The 22,311-nt window shown below is 41.2% G+C and overlaps 2 protein-coding genes and 1 long non-coding RNA gene across 8 annotated transcripts in view; 1 reads left to right on the top strand and 2 right to left on the bottom strand.

Moving 5' to 3' along the window:
• Window positions 1–3,437: 3,437 nt before the first annotated feature.
• On the bottom strand, window positions 3,438–5,337 carry LOC306781492. Its single transcript, XR_013772211.1, has 3 exons — window positions 5,305–5,337; window positions 4,925–4,997; window positions 3,438–4,571 (listed from the first exon to the last, which is right to left on the bottom strand). It is a non-coding gene; the product is annotated as an uncharacterized lncRNA (long non-coding RNA).
• Window positions 5,338–12,683: 7,346 nt separating this feature from the next.
• On the top strand, window positions 12,684–16,437 carry LOC306781258 (twist-related protein 2-like). 2 transcript variants are annotated; one of them, XR_013772200.1, is made up of 2 exons: window positions 12,684–14,749; window positions 15,651–16,437. XR_013772200.1 is itself a non-coding variant. In XM_079274017.1 (2 exons), the coding sequence occupies exon 1, from the start codon at window positions 13,083–13,085 to the stop codon at window positions 13,716–13,718; it is 636 nt and encodes a 211-aa protein (XP_079130143.1). In that variant the 5' UTR covers window positions 12,684–13,082; the 3' UTR covers window positions 13,719–13,735; window positions 15,651–16,437. The 2 variants fall into 2 exon arrangements, 1 of the variants encoding a protein (XP_079130143.1); XM_079274017.1 differs by having other exon boundaries at window positions 12,684–13,735.
• A 2,920-nt stretch (window positions 16,438–19,357) lies between these two features.
• hdac7a (histone deacetylase 7a) overlaps window positions 19,358–22,311 on the bottom strand; it is a 60,720-nt gene continuing 57,766 nt past the window's right edge. For all 5 annotated transcript variants that reach the window (XM_079273889.1, XM_079273890.1, XM_079273891.1 and 2 more), the window contains one exon: window positions 19,358–22,238. In XM_079273889.1, the coding sequence (XP_079130015.1) occupies window positions 22,196–22,238 (43 nt within the window). In that variant the 3' untranslated portion in view covers window positions 19,358–22,195. The remainder of the gene's footprint in view (window positions 22,239–22,311) is intronic.

Genomic DNA, 22,311 nt, shown 5'->3' with positions numbered 1-22,311 from the left:
TTCCAAAATAACTGATAACTGCAGTTACTGTATCCTAGCTCCTTGTTTGAAAAGAAAAAAAAACACAACACGCATGACCTCAGAAGTATATTGAAGCATAGAATTTAGCTCCTGAAATAGATAGAAAGGGTTTACTCATACATTTAAGAGATACAAAAACACCTTTTTTTTTAAATAACTGTCAAACACGTGCATGCAGTATTTATTATAATGCACATGTGCCATTGAATACACACATCCCACGTTTCCATTATTCTAGAGATCAACACAAAGTTGTGACAGGTCATTATTGCTGAGTTGACACTTCTGCTCAGCACTGATGTAATTGAAGTGTTTGAATCAGTCACCTGGAACAGGGAACTCCCTTTCATCCTGTCAGAAGTCATTACCCTGTTCGCCAAAGTCAGACCATTTTTTTGCATTCTCATCATTCACCAGTTACAAAGCACGACGGCACAGGGCCAGACAGCCGCCAGCCACAGTTCTGTAAAAGTCTGCATACAATTTCTGGAAAGAACAATTCAATTGAATGGCAATTAAAGAGAATCTAGAAGTTTCCTTGAAATAAAGAGTTGTATTTAAACATAAGCATGCAATAAAAGTTAAGATGAACGTATTAACAGGAACGTTATTCGTCATGTTTGTCAAATCGTGAGCTTGCATGTTGATAAAAGTATGTTCACCTGACATGCTGTGCACTGACTGATCAGTTTGTCAGCACATCTGAAAGTAAAGTTTGAAGCAAACATTGGTGTGAGACTTTGACACGAGGACCAGGGAGGACATCTGCTGAACGCAGAGGCTCGTGACGGCATCCCTAGATTTGGGAACGCTTCACTATTTCAGGTCAATAACCTCAACCATCACGAGCATCACGCCAGAGCTGCGCAAATTGAGGGTTTGACGCCCTATCCTAACCGTAACCATTTAAGGTCGAAGCCAAATCTCAATCATCTTGCGGGAGTTTTGCTAATCGTGGGTGACCAACATGACGCGATGGGCAAAGAGCCTTTCAAAGAACAGGAAGCCAGCGTTAAAGGACCAGTGTGTAGCACCTCTGGGGGTCTATCATTAGAAATGGAATATAACATTCATAACCATGTTTTCATTGGTGTCAAATCACCCGGAAATATAAATTGTTGAGTTTTTGTTAGCTTAGAATGAGCCCTTCATATCAACATAAGGAGTGTTCCTCAAAGTCAAGGATGCTTCCTTGGTAGGACGGGTCCTCCCAAGTCTGGTCCTGCAGTTGCAGTCTAGCGAGTGTGCTGTTGTGCAGAAAAAATGGCTGTTTAAAAAAAAATGTTTTTACTCCATTTAAAATAATTCAGTACATTTCAATTTCTAGTATGAATATTAATTTCGCAATCCTCAAAACACTACAGAGAATCAAAGCCATGTTGCACTGCCATGTTTCTGGAGCAGCCCAGAAAGGACCATGCAAACCATCTCACTGACCTCACTTGGTCCACATCGGCAGACTGATTTTACTACGTTGGCATGACACCATTTATCTGTTTGGACAAATATAGGGATTACACAACACTTTACAATTGAATGAATCCATCACGAAATAAAATATATTGAATTAAAAATGTATTGACTGATTCACTGAAAGAATGAACCGCTGAATCAAACAGTCAAAATGGAGCCCGAAAGCATTTCTGAAGCTTGAAAAACGATTTGAAAATGCAATTTGAAAAAGTAAACAAAAAGAGAATCTAGCTATACGTTATGCAAAAGATGATCATAGTCATGCAAATATGTTACGACTCACTTGTGAGGCGTCAGGTGTTGTCTCTGGCTCCACCTTGTGTACTTAAAGGGTTAGTTCAACCACAAAAGTGTTGTGTATATACACCACACTTTGATCTCCTGAACAAAAGTCCATTTGATAAATGATCTGAGGAGAAAGGGTGAGATTCATTTTATCTCATTCCTTATCATTAACGTATTGTTTCTGTTGTGTTCCGTAGCTAAGACGAGGGCTGATGCGTTGATAGTCTTGCTGTCTCCTTGCTGTATATTCTCTGATGCCGATTTGTTTGAGTTTCTTCAGGCAGCTTTATTTTTACTCTAAAACAACCCAGTTCTGCACTTTATTCCAGTCACACCAGTAACCTGTAGCTGCGACAGAAGGAATAAACTATTGTAAAAATAAGGAAGTGCTCAATAAAACCTTAATAATGCCTGAGTAAACTACAGATTAAAGAAGCTGATGTGTCTCTGGCTACAATGTTAGCATTTGAATGCGTTGGAAGGCTGTGCAAATGCAAGAAGTTTGCTAGAGGAAACACTTCCGTGACATTCGCCCCCGATTGTCAATCGCCTTTTTCCTCCTAATTCGTGCTTTTCTAGACTGTCTCACAGGTTATTCAATTTCATTGAATGCAATTTGTGTGTTTTTTTTCATCAGGACACATGTGGGCTGCACCAAAGAATTCAACAGGCCGGACAAACTCAAGGCCCACATTCTGTCACATTCTGGTGAGTGAATATTACCAGTAATCATTTTCATCTGAACAAAGACGACGGAATATTGCTTGTGATATTGTTGTGATGTTGTAGAAATAATACAACGTCCTTTCCCACAAATAAGTGATCAGATTGAATACATTACATATTGGTGGTCACCCAGATGTGGAAATATTGCTGTTGAATGAATGACTTTTTTTGTAGTCATACCTGAGACTTGACTGGACATCATAAGGGCATGTTTGCAGGGCCAATAGATTCAATAAAAAGATGGAAATATCATGTTTAGGTGTAGAAGTCTAGAGCAGCTTAAGGTGACAATATTTATATTACACATCTTTCATGTACATCAGCAATTAAACAGGAAAAATAAAATATAGCGTTACCATAAACCTCTTAAACATTTCTTTTACAAAAGAAAAAATTGTTGACACCATTTACAAGTTGTTTGCATGTACAGGTGAGTGACAGTGGTTTAGTTGCACATGGAGGATTCTGGGAAACATAAAAGCAGTGAATTATGATATTCACACGTTTGCCAACTTCTATATCCCTGGGATTTTAATTTGTGATCGACCCAGAACAGGATTAAAACAATACTCTGCAAAAATGTAAATAGGCAACTTCACCGATCAACTTTTAATCATGATACATTCGTTATATTGCACTGATTTTGTCTCGGTAGTTAAGCTGAAGTCACAATTAGCCATCGAAGAAGGCCGTGTGTCATCAGCTCAAGTCTTTTAGCTTTTCCACGCCGGTGCAGTTTCTTCAAAAGAACTTATCAAACTCCTCTTGGTCTTACTTCTCCACAGCGGGGCCAAGAAGGACTGACCAGGACCAGAGTCCAGAGTATCAATGTGACCATAAAGCCCACATGGTCAATAATCTCTTGTGAGCGTCAAGTTGGTAAAAATGATACCCGATGCCTGAAGGAGGAAATAAGGCAACCTGAGGGCTAATGACAAACATAACGCCTGCATCTTTTTTTCCCAGTAATTTCTATATTTCTTTATTTTTCTTAATGTATTGTGTTGACAGGGGCAACAATAGTTAAAATGAGGTTATAACTAACACCTTCCTTCAAATGCTACGTGTGTATGAGGAGCTACTTGCACTATATTTTAGAGTTCTGCAAGGTATGCATTCAAAATGTCATTAAAGATATTACCCAAACACAACTATTGTTTTTTGGTTTGACTTGCATTTTGGTGTTTTTCACTCGTTTCTTTTTTAAGTCAAGTACTCAACACACTGAAGTCATCTTAAAATACTTCAAACCCATTGGATTTCCTCAGGATCTTGTTTTCCACAAGACCACCCTATGAAAGTGTGTTCGAAGCTTATATAAAGAGGAATAACTTTACTCCCAGAACACTCCCATTCCCCATCACAGTTTACAAACTGTCCCTATAAAACTAGGGTCAGTTTCAGTTCTGTTGAAGTCCTCCACATTTCCCACCACTAGAATTAATGGAGGCTACAATACTAATGAAAGGGCTTCTCTCGTTGCGTATGTATCGGGCATGTCGCCCAAATCTCTTTGCACCACCAAGATTGTCTGTTATTTAAGCATTAATTTGGGGGGCACGCTGTAAATCCACTACGGCGTAGCTATCATTTACTATTGTCACATACATAAAAAAAGATCCACTTTAGCCATGAGTAGAGAAGCAGATGAAAGTGACAGAGATTCGAGGAGAGGATGGAGAATGACAATGATGTGGATGATGCTTAAAAAAAAAAGTGGATGAAAAAAACTATCTTAGAGCAACAAAGTTTGCTTTTTTTTGGTAAAGAAGCGCACCCTCTCAATCATGCCTAACATTTGCCAGTTACTTTAATGCAGAGAAACTTAAAAAGAAGAAATCAGGAAGTCAAAGACACTTTGACGAGACACTACTGTTAGAACCCGTGACCCTTCAGGTTGAACACTGGGGGTCTTTTTATTCCTTCGCGCTCCTTCACCCGCTATTCAAACCTCTCCTGGTTTCCTTCACTCCTGTCCGAAGCCTTCCGTCTCCTCGATGGCAAACATCAGCTTCTCCTTCATTTGCTCGTAGCTCTTGTAGGGTGGCAAGTCCAGTCTGTTGAAGCTGGGAAGGTTGAAATTCATTTGTTCAGCTTGGCATTGGACTCATTCTCCTCTGGCGGTCAATCAAAGCACAACCCTCTTTAAGAAAGAGCTGAATGGAAATCATATGTGACTCGGATGTGGCCCATAAAGAACTGCATTCTCCTCATACCCATAAACCCTTGTGGCGTGAGGTCTTTTCTTGTTGCTGGTTGAGATTATGTCAAAGCAGACAAACCAAACTACAGCGGGAATCACGACGGCTTCTTACAATGAACCGCTACAAACAGGCCTGGTCGGACCAAAGCTTAGTCGAGTAGCAATGTCGACATTAGGAGTTTGGTGTATGTTCTGGTAGAGTTTGCATGAACTCACCACGTGTGACTTCTGGGGAGCCAGTTTTCTTTTCCCACCTTCTCAATACAGAACTTCTGGGGGCCGTTGCTTCCTGTAAAGTGGAGCACAGGTCAGTCGGAGCAAGAGTAACCAATCATGGACAGTTCAACGCACCATCGCTAGACAGTGACAAGAACCGTGGACAAAAGCAAACTGTTCCCACTGACACCGACCTTTACAACCTCAGTGAGAAACTTCACTTGAAAAGAAAAAAATAAATCGTAAAACAAGTTAAGTACTGAATAAGCAGAAGACACAAATGAAGAATACAAAAAGGCATAACCGAACACCTGGCTGTATATTCATTGATGCATTATCCACACTCCATCCAAATGGTTATAAATTGATGCAGTTATTACCCATAAGGTCGGTGAAGCCTCCTACAGGCAGGCGGCAGGTACCGGTGACAAACTGCAGCAGCCTCATCCTCTTCTCGTTGTCCATCTCCTTTATAAACTGCAGAACAAACAGCGTGATTCAACAGAGTCTACAATAAAAGGACTATGAGGAGGGAAAGATGGGTTAAGGGATTGTTTTTATTTTTTGATTTATTATATATATATATATATATATATATATATATATATATATATATATATATATATATATACACACACACACACACACGCACACGCACACGCACACGCACACACACACATACATATATATATAAATAAATAATACATAGACGTTACATATATCCACAAAAACGGACTGGTTGCTTACAGAGTTCCATGCAAAAAGCATCAAAGAGTGACTTTCAACACGGCAACAAAAATATTTTTGATTTTTTGAAAACACAATTCACACAATTTAAATCTCAATTGAATGGATTCGTTGAGTTACTTCTTGGGAACAGATTCATTAACCACCACAAACTGATTGACTTACTTTTATAATTGCAATGATTTGAAAACATCACATCACCCAAAAATGAAACTGTCAATGTATAATTACATAAGCTGATAATAATGAGTCATTATCATACAATGATGAGGCTCACAACACAGTCAATTACTTTGGACCTATTAGGTCATTAAACGTATATATATATATATCTCTAATGTCCTTAATGTCTCTGTACGTTAAAGTAAAAGGTTTAAAAGGTGACGGCTTCAGATGCACACCGACCTGCCAGAACCACAAGATCTGTTTGCTGCTTCGAGCGTAGTGTCTGTAGATGGTGTTTCTTTGCCAGTCTGCAAGGTCGATCTCCTGCATACCACACAGCATCACCTGTAATGGGACACAAGTTATTGACATCAAAAGATTAAGTTCATTTTTTAGATATTTGATCAGATCTTTCTACAACACAAATTAAATGTACAGCACAGTATGTGCAGAGGTCTCTTTCCCATAACACATCATGCATCCCATGAATGATAATCCATACCTCGAGCTCTTTAGCATCAAAGTACTGCAGGTACTGCTGAGGGAGGACCTCGTTGAAGCCTTCAAAGAAAGCCTGCGTCTGCTCCTCCACTCCTCTGGACATCCTCCACTCTGCTACCAGCCTGCAGGGGGAGACAGAGGCAAATAGTCACATGTTACACTCCACCTCATCAAACACAAAACGTTACAAATACAGTAACACTATGTGCTACATTATAGCCTGAGGTTTCGCAGAGTAAAGCCAACCTGACATTATTGTGTGCTGAATTAAAATGACAGAATCATATCAACAATCCACCTGATGTACTCCTCCTTGTTCTCCTCGGTGACCTGGAGGTCTCCTCCTCCTCCTTTCAGCTCATTTTCATTGATTCGAACATTCTAGACTTCTTCAATATATAAAAAAAACCACACATAAAACATGTTTTATGCCAAAGTACCAACAACTAATACCTCTGTGACTCAAGCAAAAATAAATAAACAAATGAAATAATAAAAACTTGAGTGAGGTAGCCATGCTCTCTAAAGATCCTACACCAACGCCACAAAGTTCAGTTATCCTCTGTCTGTGCAAGAAGAACAGACTGGAATTTTAAAATGTTTAAAATGTTTTCTCTTTTGAGGAAAATGAAAAGTTAAGGCAGAGGAAAGACCGGAGTCTCTTTTCAAGCCGAGGCAGAGTAGACTCTGTAAGCTGCTTTCAGTACGACAAGGGTTTTATTATTAGCATCATTATTATGATCATTATTATTAATATTAGTAGTAGTCATAGTGGTATATTATGCTAGTGTAAATATCAGCTCCATTTGTGTCAAAGTCTAAATGAAAAATATGGTTCACTGACCCGTCCTGCTCCTTTTCTTCAGATGAGATTAATAACATAATCACAGTGATGTTTTGAGAAGAAACAAGTTAACATTTCGTAACGGTGGTTGTTAAGCAGTCGGTAGTATGTAAAATATGTTGAATGAAATGCATGTTTAATAATTTAAAATAAAAATTCTAATGTTATTCATTTTTATCTTGTGTGACAGTGAAAATGCCAGGTCACGTCCACAACATGGTTGCTAATCTGTTTTATAGAAAATGATCTTCACTCATATGACAAACCAAATAGTTAATGTAGTGGATCCTCTATATGTGTGTCCGTGTAAACATATGACGCAGTGTAAACCCATGACTTTTGAAGCGTGTGTGTGTGCCATATGTGCATATATATATATATATATATATATATATATATATATATATATATATATAAAAGCTCCACATGTGATAACATTCTCCCATTTCTCTTTGTGGAAATATTTATGCTACGTCCTCATTTGAGCATGCAGTTCAAACAGACAGGGTCCGGTGTTCTTTCCCCTTTTTCCAAACGCAGTCAGCCTCCGGGGGGCCTTCCCAGACAAGACGAAGCATTGTGAGTGCGGCCCGCCCCTCCCCTCTTCCCTGCCCCAATATGCATGTGTTTATATCAAGGCCTGATATCCATTTTCCATCGCACACTCCTGTAGCTCGGAGTTATTTATTTTTAGCAAACAGGGAACCGTTTCAAGGGAGCTGTGTGATCCATCACAGGTGTCCCGTCGCCCACCGAGAGGACGTGCGGTCTGATGATGGTCGAAGAGAAGAAGATGAAAAAGAATCAATGGGTTTGGCGGCAGTCTGCGCTCAGGAGCATGGGCGCTAACTTCCACGACTACTAAAAGCATTGCACGAGAGTAGGATTGTTACTTCCTGATGTAAATATTTCGAGTCATTCAACACCAGACTGATTGTGTTTATATTAATTTGATCATTGTGTGACCTCATGCCAAGTTTTCTCAGAGTTTGAGAAACTGTTACTCATATACTCCTGCAAACATTCTAAGATTTGCAAAATGTTTTAATGTAGGGTACACACTACACGAGAATCAGGCTGTTTCGGGGCCTGATCCCCCCCCCCCCCACCTTCAGCAAAGCCACAATCTTTTGAAGTTTCTAAAGATTACCTTGCCAGACTTTCATGTAGTGTGAGGTATGTTTTATGTTTTACATCCCCTCATCTGCTGGGAGGTCCATCAAGAACGCACCAATTTTAAATCCCGAGTATTAAACATGTTCAATATTTATGGTCGAATTAAATACTATACTACTATAATATGTATATATGTATGTATATATACACACTACATACATCAAAAACAACAACAATTTCATGTTTAGCCCGGACTTTAAATCATTGTGAGGACGAAAAGGAAGTACGTTTAGGCAGTGGTGGGCCGTCAGGGCCTGCAAAGCATTCTCTGCTGGCCTAAACAGAATCACAAAGTTATAGCTATTTTATAATTTAATAATTTTTCATAAATACACCACATGTATTCAAATTATTTTTCCCATTAGCTTATTATCTTATTGCACAGCTCCTAGTGCAGCTTGTTTTAAGTAGAGCTTTTATCCAATCAGATTTCACCTCTGTGTCTCTAGGTAAGAAGAGAGGCCCGAGGCCCGCTAAGAAGCCTTTGCAGTTTAAGTAAATGGGGACGATATTGTTGATTGTTATAGTCTTCAACCAATCACAATTTTAGTTTGACATGTTGGGCGTATTCGTTGACGTGCCAGAGCTTTCTAGGTAGCCTCCAACTACGTCAGCATTAACGTGCGCCGTGATTGGTCAGTGGGCTAGCGTGACTGTTGTGAAGCTGAAGCAGCTAGCAGAAGTTGGTATTAGTAGTAAGAGTTCAAGTTGAAAGATATGTAAGACGTTATGACATTGACATTTTTAGCGTTTTGCTTGGTGTAGATTCTTTTTTTTTTTTTTTAACCTAGCTTTGTATTTTTAACACTCTGAAGGAGGACGAGGAATTGATTTCTCAAGGACATTTCAAGAAAAGCTGGACATCAGCCCTGACCCAGCCAGGAAAAGGATTTGTGCGCCACTTTCAGTCCAGTAACTACGAACGGTATTCCTGGCTGACAGCATTGGAGAAGTGTTGCACATTTTATGGCTGGAGAGGAGCGTGCGGCAGCTCCGGGGGACGAACTTCAGAGACCCCTATGACAAATGTTGAATATTTATTTGAGTGCAATATTTTTCTTTTTACCCTGAAAGTGTCTTAAATTGGGGCAGTAATCTCCCAAGATCAGAGCTCCGTCCGTCTTCTGGAGCTGCCGATCGCTGTATTCCTGGCGAAGTAGCCTCCCGGTGGCGAGCAGTTTCTGCCACATTGAATTTACGTTAATCCAATAAACAAACTATAAACAGCACACGAATGTGTACCTTGAAGAGCAAGTCGTTCGTCGAGGTACAAGATATCGCTGCATCACAATTTAACAACATTTTACAACATTCTGTTGACAATGTAATTTCATTTTTGAATGTTTTAAAATATACTGGCCATATATTTTACCTTACACCTTTAAGCTGATAATATGGCAGATCAAATATTATTAGTTTATTTTGTCACCCTGAGGTAGTCTGTGGAGCTCTTGGACACAAATAAAAGTATTCAGCATCAAAACACATGTATCCTTGAGGCCTGCAATATGTGTTGAATATATTTTCCTCCTCATACACCTGCGAGGCCCCATTTTAAAGTGCTTAAAATCCTGCATCCTTTACACACTCATTCACAAATCGGGTAACAGCCTCACTCCCGGCCTTTGCTGGTCCATTGCCACGTTTGTTTGCACGACTGCTGGCAACTCTCTGGAAGCAATGGCCAGCCTCAGCGCCACACCCGGGTACCAGCTGCAGTCAAGACCAGTACCGTGGTTAATCAGGAGGACTGTATTTCAAAAACCCATTTTATCTCAATACTTTGCACGTTACTCAGCCACATTGCGTAACAGTAGAGAGGTAGAGAGACAGCCATATGTTTCCAGCGGCAGGATGCATCTTCAAAGGCAGAATTTTGATTTCATATATGTCTGCTGTCTGCCCACAGTGAACAGAAACCAACTTTCAATCAAATGTTTTCAACACCGTGCCAAGTTTTGGAGTAATTAAATTCAGCTGCTCTCATCTTTGTTGTGCAAGCTATGCACGGCTAGGGCAACAGATGTTGCATACATCCTGCAATGTTAACCATTGAGCTATGGTGCCAGGAAGAACAACAAGAGCAATATTCCTAGCAACTGATATCTTCATGAGCAGAGGATGTGACAAAGAGCACACAGACGACACGTCAGCAAATCACAATCCCACATGGAATCGCATTACGAAATAACTGGTGGTCACCTTGCTGCTACCAGACCTGACCAGGCAGCAACCTCCGGCTCTGAAAAGTGAAGCCAAAGAGAAAGTGCCTTTAACTTGCATTGTCTCTACTGACCAGCAGGGGGCGACTCCTCTGGTTGCAAAAATAAGTCTGATTGTATAGAAGTCTATGAAAAATGACTCTACTTATCTCTTGATTTATCACCGCAGTAAACATTGTAAACATTGTAAACACGAGTTTATGGTCTCAAGCGCTAGTTTCAAGTCTTCTTCAAAACAGCATGATGTCATTGAATAAATGATGGTATAATGTAGAGTAAAATAGAGGGGAAATACAAAGGGTTCCTCCCAAAATTGACTGATCCTCATTTTTGTTGAAATCTGAACGTGACTAGCGCTCCATCTTACCTAAGCTTGTCTGGCCAGACATGTTTTGTTCAGTGCTCAATGTGGGTGGCTCCGGCCGCCGCCATCTTGGTCAGTAATTAAAAATGGGCAAAGAGGTGGATGGTCGGTGGAGCTGTGGCGGGAGGGAAGGGGAGCTAGTTATGAGCTAGCGATCTGATAACGCACCCACCAGTCACTGAAACTCAAAAAGATGTATAAATTGAAGCCGTAATATAATTCAAACAGGTGAGTTATATAAAAATGCACTCCCCCCCCCCCCCCCCACACACAGTCATCATGAAAGGAAATTAGCTATAGGGACCAAAACCAGTTTTCTACCTGGCCGTAAACATGTTAATTTCTGCTGTAAAGTTGGACATTTTTACATGGGGGTCTATGGGGATTGACTCGCTTTTGGAGCCTCAAGTGGCCACTTGAGGTACTGCACCTTCCGCGTTAGCGTCATTTCTCAGCACCAGAAGTTGCCGCTTGATACTACTCAAGATACTGTTGTGGCGACAAAAACCATACGCCGCCATGGTGAGCGGTGGTGTGTGCACAAGATAAATAGTATCATCTGTGGTCAGACAATAGATGTTTCTCTTTCTGTTGTGGACAACAGCCATCTTAGCGTTGACTCAGTGGAGAGACTTTCCAGTTCTGTATGTCTAACGGTGTCAGTTCAAAAGAATTTGGACCGAAGTGTTTTCAACAAAACAATGGACTTTTCTCTTGTCTGGGTGTGGCTGTGGGCCATGCCAAAGGCTCGCCCAGACGTTTGGAGAGCAAAGTCCACATTGGACCTGGACAGAGGCTTGTTCTACATGTAGCTCAGTAGATGAAAGCAACAAATTGTCCCAAAGGCCTCCCTCTGATCCACAACTCCATCTTTCCTTAATGCTGTGATTAGACCTCCTCCTCCAGGTTTATGCTGAGAAACAGCCAAGTCCCTTTCCAATCATTTATGAAAGAGATGTTTATTTCATAGTCATAAAACACCAAAACATTTAGTTTCAGTTATGTACTTAATAATGAAGTCTGATTGGAGGCCATAGTTTGTGAGGATGTACCATTGTATTTCTTTATGTATTTTCATTTACCTTTAAGGTTTTCTACACAGCAATGTCCATGCCTCCTCTATTTCTAATGATGGCAGATCTGCCACAACCGCAACATTGTCATTTTTTTCTCAACCACAAAAACAGAAAATGAACAATGAACAATTACCACCTTAGTTTCTAACCATTACTCCATCGGCCTGGAATATCATGTGTTGAAGAATCATCACATTTCACTATTTATAAGGCAGAGAGATGTACCATGTCACTCTTCTCCAAATCTGAAACAAAAACATTGGTGGAGCTTCTTTTACAGATTTCTTTTCCTTTTTCTCTGAACTATAATGTAAGCAACCGATGATGGTGCTGAGAGTGGAGGCAGGGGGGACAGAGAGCCAGGCAGCGAGAGGGGGGATGGTAGCGACTTGCTTTGGAGGAAATCTGGAACCTATAAACTTGGGCAACTTCTATGACAAGAGGCAAACGTCACAACGGCTCGCTTTGGTTGGCTGTACTGCACACCTTTGTCTCCGCCTCGTCCCTTTGATCGGACCAATCGCTCATGATTTGTTCTTCCTGTTGTCTTAAGCTCAGCTGTCCAAAAAGAGTCCTCTGGACCAATCGGTGGCTCAGATGGGTGGGCAGCTGAAACTTTCGTGGTTCCCTCCCTTTAAAAAGTCAGATTCAGGTTGCTGTTGTCTCACATGCAGCTACAGGAGCGGGACATGAGAGCAGTCTGGTTTGCCGATGAATTTCACACTCACAGAGACTGTCGAAGAGGATCATTGGCAGGTTTCCACATGTGTGGATGAAGAAGCACTGTGGCGATCCAAGGCTGAGTGCCGATTACTCACCCGTTTTGCTTGGCATGTTCAGCTGTGACAAAGCATAACGCTGAGAACTGTTGGAGAAGAACAACAACACAGCAGAAGGCCTGGAGAAACTGGAGCAGTTCCTGGAGACGAACAGAACACAGCCTCACGGGAGAAGCAGAGGGGGAGTGGAGAGATATATTGGGGGAAAGAGAGAATCACTGGAAATATTCAGAGAAGGACTGAAGGATCCCATAAAGGAGAGAAGAGAAAAAACGTGGCCAAGCATGAGAGAGGAGGAGCAGTCTAATGATGACCACCTTGAGGGAGGGGGGGTTTCCAGCGAGGAGAACACGGTAAGACCACCATCTAACGCCTGTCCTGTTGTTGTAGCCACGCCAGGGGTCACCGGGCGTAAACGGCAGACGGGCTCACACACGGAGGATCACGTTACGACAGTTACTCCCGCCACATCGGCACACGACGGCAAGATCAAGCCAGTGGAAGACATCCAGATCTACACGCTGACTGGACCAAAAAGACTCAAAAAGAGTCCTCAACATCGGCCGCCTTCTTTGGGCCCATCCCTCTCTCCTGGCCCCGATGATCTCTCATCCCTCGAGGACCCACACGGCCAGCGGGTGATCGCCAACATCCGGGAGCGCCAGCGGACACAATCTCTAAACGACGCCTTTACGTCGTTGCGTAAAATTATCCCGACGCTCCCCTCTGACAAACTGAGCAAGATCCAGACCCTTAAATTGGCGTCGCGCTACATTGACTTTCTGTACCAGGTTCTGCAGAATGACGAGATGGACACTAAGGTGGCTGGATGTAACTACCTGGCCCACGAGAGACTGAGCTACGCCTTCTCTGTGTGGAGGATGGAGGGGGCCTGGTCGACCATGTCTGCTGGTCACTAGCCCTGCCTGAAAGCAAGGTTCGTCTTTTGACTGTTTGCCCTAAAACAGATGGTGAATTCCACACTGTAGGGAAATATTCTTACTTGACACAGAGGGTTGAAGAGAAACCTGAACTGTGTCTGCTCACCAGCAGACTATCTAGCACCTCAGTTTAGATAATCTATTTGCATCAAGGAAGATGGAAAGACTATTTGACACTCGAGCATGATCATTTTGACGGAGCTGATTTTTAAGCCACTACCACTTCGTGAAGTGATTTCATCGTTGTCTAGCGACTTAGCAGATGGATTCTAATAATTCTATTGTTTTGCTTGCAAAAAGCAACTGTTACTGCTCAAGGGAGCCAATGATAATGTTGAAGAAAATAATCAAAACAGGGACATTGTGCTCAGTGTAGGATTCCTAGCTGTTTTTTTATTTTTAAGACGCCATCACTATCGTCATCTTCATAGATATGCATACTTTGAGCCACATTTAAACTTCATTTAATACTTATATTTAACTTTATTTCTGCCTCAGGCTAGCAAGTGTATGAAGTTGTGTGTACTATTTAAAAAGCAGCAACAAGAAAATGCAGAGAAAGAATTCGAGGAAAGTCAGGACTGGAAAGACAAATTTGGATGTTCCAAGAGAGATTGGACCTTTAACTTCTTCGTACCCTTTCAACCCCCACTTTGCCAAGACTGACATATCATGAATCCCTGGCCGGCCCTGAACACAAGCGACGGTGGAAAAAGGAGCCACGGGCAGCCGTCGTTCTGACTTAAGTTTCTCTTCTTTGTACCCAAACCAAGCCCCTTTGTTTCTTCTGGTGCCAAAAAAAACTCTCCTCTTGAAATTCTTTCCTCTCGTTCTGGCCCAAATTTGCTTGCGTTGCACGAAACCGTGATGCAGCTACAGCGAGCTGACGAGGAGGCGTAATGAAAATAAACTGCCTCGAAAAAGCCATGAATCATGTGTGTCACCATCAAAGGGGAGGCTGATGTGGCTCCCCGCTGGGCTCCCATAAACCACTGGAAGTGATGGAGGAGGTGAGAGCTGATTTATGCACACACACACACACACACACACACACACACACACACACACACACACACACACACGCATAGGTGAAGCCGTACGCTTGAACCCATGCAGAAAAAACAAGCACCTCCCCCATGTCTTGGGTTTGAAAAAAAAAGTCAACATCCAGAATTGTCAAATTATATAAATAAAAACAGTTTTGTATCATTACAACCCTGATTTTTGTCTTCACCTGCAAGGTTTAGCCTTTATTCCATGTACACAAGCAAACTCCGAAGAGCTGGGAGTTGTAGTTTTGTTTGTATTCGATACATATCCATGACAAACCACTTCTTCCTTCATTGCCAGTATGCATGAAGCCCAGCAACCTATCATTAGACTGTCCCGGGGAGGCGGCTAATGTTTCCAGCTCCAGACTAATGAAGTCCTTGTTTTACTGAGCCCAGTCGGCAGAGTGTGGTCTCCGAGGACTAACCTTCACTGTCATGTCAGAAGACTCTTGACATTCAAAAACAATTCAGTTTTGGACCAAAAGAGAAAAGTATGTTGTGCATAAAATGAGAGTGGCCGGCTTTAAGAATTTATTGTGAACACCCCCCCCCCCCCGTATATGTCAATACTGAACCTCAGTTTAGCGCCCATGCATCACCTTGAATTATTACATTTAAATCAAAAAAAGTTCGGATTTCATATGTTGATTCTAGCATATTATGAATAAAAACGTGACATTTATTTCAGCTATTTTTCCAATGATAAAATTAACGAAAAAAAGTTGTGGGTCAGCAAACCATTGATGTCTTCGTTGTTTGAAATTATTTTATTCATATGTCCAACATCCAATGATGAATATGTCAGATGCGTCTCTTCAATGTTACAGCAGTAACGCGTCTGTCTGTTTTGTCTTTCCAGCTGCTGGGTAGAGGGACTGTGATCGTCCCTACATTTCTGCTCCGTTACTGCCCTTCTAATCACATGGACTTTGATGCAAATGGGATTTTAGGAGAAAATGACTGTTTGATAATATTCAAAAGGCATCTCGATGAGGATGCAGGCTCACATGGAGAAAGAGGACATTTCTGGACCAACTAAAGCAACAAAGAGCTTTTGCTTACTGAGAATACACAGGAATTGACAACACAGGTCAAGTTGGATCAGCGTTTGTGTTTCATGCTTTTCCCGCTGGATGTTATTCTCAGGGCACTTCTGTTATAAGCTGTCACTGTACAAGACTTAACCTGCAGTTCGAGCAAGACTTCAATCTCAGACAGTGATTGGTACGTTTGTCTTTTTTAAACCAGTTTACAGGCTTTCTTTTTTTTAGGAGCATTTACTTGAAGTATATGCATCGTGGTGCTTTACAAAAAGAACTGAGACACTGATACAGTATGACATTACAGTCATTTAGCAGACGCTTTTATCCAAAGCGACTTACAATTCAGATTCTATCACAATTCTACACCGTAGGCACATCTACGGGAGCAATTTTGGGGTTAATTGTCTTGCTCAAGGACACATCGACATGCCGGAGCTGGAGATCGAACCGCCGATCCTCTGATTGAAGGACGGCCCCGCTATCCACTTCGCCACAGTCTCCCGCCCATGATGAAATATAACAAGCAGAAAAATCCCTGGAGAATTAGATGTAGTGACGCATACAGCACATGAGTCAATATATGTCTAATAAAAATAAAACTGTCTTCAAACTATTCACGAGATTCTTGTTTTCGTAAAAGCGGATGCTGATCAGTGCAAGGACTCATACTGGCACCACACCCTCTTTGTCTCCTGTCTCTCTTGTTAAACTGCCTCTCTTGTTTTCCCTTCCTTCCCCCGGCCTTTTTTTTTTGCTTTAATGAGGTCTGTGTGCCTTTGCCTGGTCAGTCAGGAACACTTAATTCCTCCAAAAAGAACACGTTCATGTGCAATTAAGGGCCCTGGGAATATTTATAGCCTGTTTTGGGCCCAAATTCTGAGTTGTGGCTTGATCTTTGCAGTTACGCTACAGTGACCTGCAGGTTTACGGTTGCATATCCTGATACTTTAGCAAGAGTTAGATCATTAAAAGCTTTCACACAATGTTAACCCACAAGGACAGTGTTACAGTATGGGGATAACGGCTTTGATCGGTGTTGGTAAATGATGAAAAGGAAATGCAAATTACGATGAATCAATGGATAGTCACACAGTTATGAGACCTCATACATGGGAGAACAAAACTCTTCAGTTTATTTGTCTGCTGATATTTTTTAATCGACACTGTGAGACTGTTAGACAAATTAGCACCAGTCTTAATTGAGTCGAAGATTCTTACACTGAGGCATATTTCAACATGATTTATTTTACTATTACTCTCAGTGCCTAGCTGTAACTTAACATAAATCTTTACTGGGGCTCTCGTCTTCCTCGAAAACACTACAGCGTGCTTTGAAAACTGCTTCGCCATTAAATGTAGCATTTTCTGTAAATTAGGCAAAATCATGCAAAGCGCAACTAGTACCCTTAGGCTAAGTATCCCTTGGCTGAAGTTGAGCGGAGTTGTGATGGAAATTGATTCAAATTCATAAAAAGATAAAAAGGTGTGGATTGTCCCAAAATAACAGGTGCAACACAGTTAACAGGAGAGTGAGGTAGATGTCAAACAGTTACACAGTCCTGAGGAGAGGTCTAATGAAGCACGGGAAGTAGAAACACCTGTGTGGGTGGACCATGATGAGGCTTATTTAAAAAAACCTTCAAAACGTCACTGGTAACCATGCCATGTTTTGCATCAGGTTTAGTGTCACTGCTGTTGTATAGGGAAGTATAACAATGATAATATTCTGTGCTGAACTGTTCAGCACAGAATGCTCAAAGTTTCAATGAAACAGTTCCTTGCCCGATACGCTACGTATACATATTGTTACGGCGCATTCAAGGTTTTCTTTCTGCCTCTTTGCCAGCAGACCATTCATTCTGACTTCTGCTCATTGAGAAAGTTTCAGTTCACAGACCTGAGAGGTTTTCTTGCTCATGTGGATCCACTCATGTTTCCAGCAGTTAACTGCTCACTTAGACATTTCCCAGCTTCCCACATAATTTGTGACTGATTGAAAAGTACCCAAATACTTATAGTCACAAAGAAATTAAATGTAAAATATATATATATTTATATATATATCTTATATATATATAGATATATAGATCTATATATATATAAGATATATATAAATGACTGAAGAAGTTTCTCCTGAAGCCATCGCCATTCACTCAAAACAAAAACATAAAAAAATGTATGAACAAAATGGTTGTCTGACCCCTGCATTGGTCCTGTTACGGCTTAAAAAACATTGTGCATTTACAATAGAGCACAACATTTGGGTTTAATGAATGATGGCTGAGGTAAAGAATCAGTGTTCGTTTGCTTTTCAGGCTTTATTTTTTTATCTTGAGTAACCGGGTCATGATTTCTGGAAAGACAGTTTTTCAAATGTACCACAAGCCGAGTACCCCTAGTCCCAAAGGAACACAGGACTTTCACCACAACAGTGTTCGAAACCTTTGTTCAGGTTGTTGAGTTATTGGGAAGTTACGTTTCTGACGTTTTTCTGAAACCTAACAATGTGGTTTTATTGCCTAGACCTAACCTTTGTTTTGTTGCCTAAACCTAACCTTTGTTTTGTTGCATAAACCTAACCTTTGTTTTGTTGCCTAAACCTAACCTTTGTTTTGTTGCCTGGACCTAACCTTTGTTTTGTTGCCTGGACCTAACCTTTGTTTTGTTGCCTGGACCTAACCTTTGTTTTGTTGCCTGGACCTAACCTTTGTTTTGTTGCCTAAACCTAACCTTTGTTTTGTTGCCTGGACCTAACCTTTGTTTTGTTGCGTGGACCTAACCTTTGTTTTGTTGCCTGGACCTAACCTTTGTTTTGTTGCCTAAACCTAACCTTTGCTTTGTTGCCTGGACCTAACCTTTGTTTTGTGTTGCCTAGACCTAACCTTTGTTTTGTTACCTGGACCTAACCTTTGTTTTGTTGCCTAAACCTAACCTTTGTTTTGTTGCCTGGACCTAACCTTTGTTTTGTTGCCTGGACCTAACCTTTGTTTTGTTGCCTAGACCTAACCTTTGTTTTGTTGCCTAGACCTAACCTTTGTTTTGTTGCCTAGACCTAACCTTTGTTTTGTTGCCTAAACCTAACCCTTTGTTTTGTTGCCTAGACCTAACCTTTGTTTGTTGTCTAGACCTAACCTTTGTTTTGTTGTCTGGACCTAACCTTTGTTTTGTTGCCTAGACCTAACCTTTGTTTTGTTGCCTAGACCTAACCTTTGTTTTGTTGCCTAGACCTAACCTTTGTTTTGTTGCCTAGACCTAACGTTTGTTTTGTTGCCTAAACCTAACCCTTTGTTTTGTTGCCTAGACCTAACCTTTGTTTGTTGTCTAGACCTAACCTTTGTTTGTTGTCTGGACCTAACCTTTGTTTTGTTGTCTGGACCTAACCTTTGTTTTGTTGCCTAGACCTAACCTTTGTTTTGTTGCAATTTGAAATAAATCTAGTGTCATCAAGTGTCATTCATGTTTATATGGTGATGTTTGGAGGCAAAAATAGATGTATACTGGAAATTATCATTTTAATCAAGAGGAAAGGACAAAGATAACAGTACAAAATAGACAATCTTTCTATACATACACGTGGTAGGAAATGTGAAGGAAAATAAAACATACAGGTAAATGATAAAGAATAGCATGAAACAAAATGTCACGTTTATAGATACTACATAGTTACTGTAAGTCCAGTTAGTTAAGAGTTACCAATACAGATACTACTGCTGAATGCATCAAGGCACATGTGTGACATGTGTACTTTGGTCAAGGAGTTTCTATTTACAGTGTCTTTCTTTAAGAAGAAGGTACATATGACATCAGTAATAAAGGCAATTAAGAGTTGAGGCAATACTGGCCTCTCCATAAGACGAAAGAACAGCCACTGGGAATATAATACAGGAGGTCATTTACAGTATTTGACAGACTAACACACACACACACACACACACACAGACTAACATTTGCAAATGCATGCACAAAACACATTTTACATATGCACTAGTGCAAATGCAGTCGCCAACGCTCTCTCACTCTCACACACACATGCACTCCTCGACACATTAGACACCATTGACTTCATAGACGCCACGTGCACCTGCTGGGCACGCTGGATAAGAGAGACACAGCATATTGTGTCAATGCCGTCACTTGCCGTTTGGATATTTACAAAACACAGAAAGAATGACACGCTGTTCAGTTACACCCATTACAGAACGCTATAGTCCAACATTTTCCGAATAATTCCTACTGGAATGAGGCAGTAGTGCAACAGCAGCGGGACTTCTGCAAAGGCAAAGTCTTAACTTTTAGCACTACTGTCATTTTGCTGAATATACAAGGCCTTCTGTTGGGCAGATGATGCCCAGGGTCCAACTAAAGCAAAGAAGAAAAAATCTGATTGAGCTGCTTCAAATTCCCTCATGGATGTAAAGCTCTAAGGCAACACGTTTTAGACAAAGACTTAAGTGGTCAAACATGAATGTCATTGGTCTCAGTTTCAGAGTAGGGTTTTAGTGTTTAGATGCAGTTTTAGAAGTTATTTTTGGCCACAACTTTGTCAAATTTTGTTCCTAAGACTCAGCAATCTGCATGTCTGATTTAAAAACACAAGTATTGGTCATCCAAAGCCTTTGAACGAGTATGCATGAAAAATGGATTTCAACAGAAACCTCCAAACTGTAATATTTTGTTTTCACCTTTTGGAATGCAAAGCCCTTTAACGTGCCCCGATAGCAGGGCAGTGAGAAGATGCTTCAACGTCACCTCTACTTCAAGCGTCAGCGTACATGACGGGGGACCAGCATGTTTAGCGCCGCCTTGTCTCGGGTTGATTGCAGCGCGACAGGAAGAGCTGCTACTAAGCACAGTTGCAAAGACGAGTCTCGTGTGGAAAACAAAATTCACCTCCAAACAAAACAGAATTAGTTTCCTTAATTAGACTGTGATAAAGCCTGGAACACCAAAAACTGGTTGAAGAAAACATTCAAACCAGGCTCATGCTCAAAATAAACAGTACACAGATGTCTGCATACATGATCATCTAAATTCACAGGTTCAAACGTTGTCTTTTAAAAAGTAGTCACTGTGAGGGCAGTCGCCACACCAGTCCCTTGTGTTGCTTCCACACCGTCCCATAGCCAAGTGCAGGCTGTTGTAAGGCAGTTTTTCTTTGGGTGATGTCCATTAAGTGCATTAACATTATTGCTACTAGAACAATACAATGGTCCTCAGTGGTGCCACAGTGGAATGAACGCTCCTTTAGTCTCAAATATAAACAATAATATACAGTATTTAATACTAGTGGTACATCGACAGTTCATCATTGCTTTGTACATGTGTGTAGGTCTGTGGGTGTGTGTGCATCTAAGACACTGAACAGCAGTGAAATAATATTCCTGCTCATAAAATCTTGCCTACTTTTTGGATAAACTTCATAGGAAATGCAACTCTACAGTACAGAGACATCTCGGATGAAGAGCAGGGAAAAATATAGCAAGACACAAATTCATCCAAATCAAAAACAACTATTAAATAACCTACAGAGAGGAGTTGTTGTTTTTCTGTTTTTATATCCCAGAGCTTTGGAATTTCTTATGGTTCACATTATGGAATGAACAGTGCAATAAAACAACAAGGCCTTTTTCTTTGTTTCTACAAAACCACAGTTGTCCTTTTTGTGTCTTCATTTTTCTCTCGAGTTCTTTTGTTGTCTTCTTTTAGTGGTTAAACTGCATGTGATGACATTATTAAAGCAGACAATCTCTGTGTCTTATTTTCCGTATTCCTTCGGTATGATGTGGCCACTCTTTTCTATGCATACACGCTGTCACCTGATGCTGTAGGTTCACTCTGCAAAGTGGCAGAAAGAGTGAGGAATTTATGATGTAAAGCGTCATCATTGTGAAACCTGCTGGTCCTTACGTTAAGACTAAAGTTAAGGCAACAAAAAAGGCTGCTGGTACATAGTGCTTCAAGACAAATCAGAGCTGGACTGAATTCTGTCTGGTTTGTGGTCACAGAGCTGTGCCGCTGGACCTCTGGACACACACAAAAATCCAACGTCAGTCAGGAGACATGAAAGGTATTAAAAATCATCGAGTATTGCTCTTTGGTGAGGTTTCGGAAGGTTTCCCAGCTGCAGGTAGTTCCGCCGGCTTTAGCTGAGTGGTAACCAGCATAGACGTGCTCATACTGCAGGTCTGAGGCTCAGCATTGTGTGTTAGTGGATGTACATGAGTGTGGATAAGGCAGATGGGTGGGGCTCAGTGGCCCCCTCCGTTATGGTTATGGTCGTGTGATAATGCAGAAGATCCGAGGCTACGAGCGGACTCCAAATCCTGAAAGGGAGTTCTGTGAGGCGATTGGTCGGATTCTTCTACATGGAGTTGCTGTCATCCTCCATCGGCTCGTCAGGTAGGCTGGAGGAGGAGTGGGGGGGACAGACGTGAGCTGAGAGCTTGTGGGGGGAAAGATGAAGGGTGATTTTGTATG

The sequence above is a fragment of the Melanostigma gelatinosum genome, assembly GCF_949748355.1.
Source record: "Melanostigma gelatinosum genome assembly, chromosome: 8".
In the NCBI taxonomy this organism is placed as follows: Eukaryota; Metazoa; Chordata; class Actinopteri; order Perciformes; family Zoarcidae; genus Melanostigma; species Melanostigma gelatinosum.
This window is presented reverse-complemented; position numbering and strand designations above follow the sequence as displayed.

Coding starts and splice junctions, on each gene's coding strand:
- LOC306781258 (XM_079274017.1), top strand. CDS start 13,083: ATGAGAGAGGAGGAGCAGTCTAATGATGACCACCTTGAGGGAGGGGGG.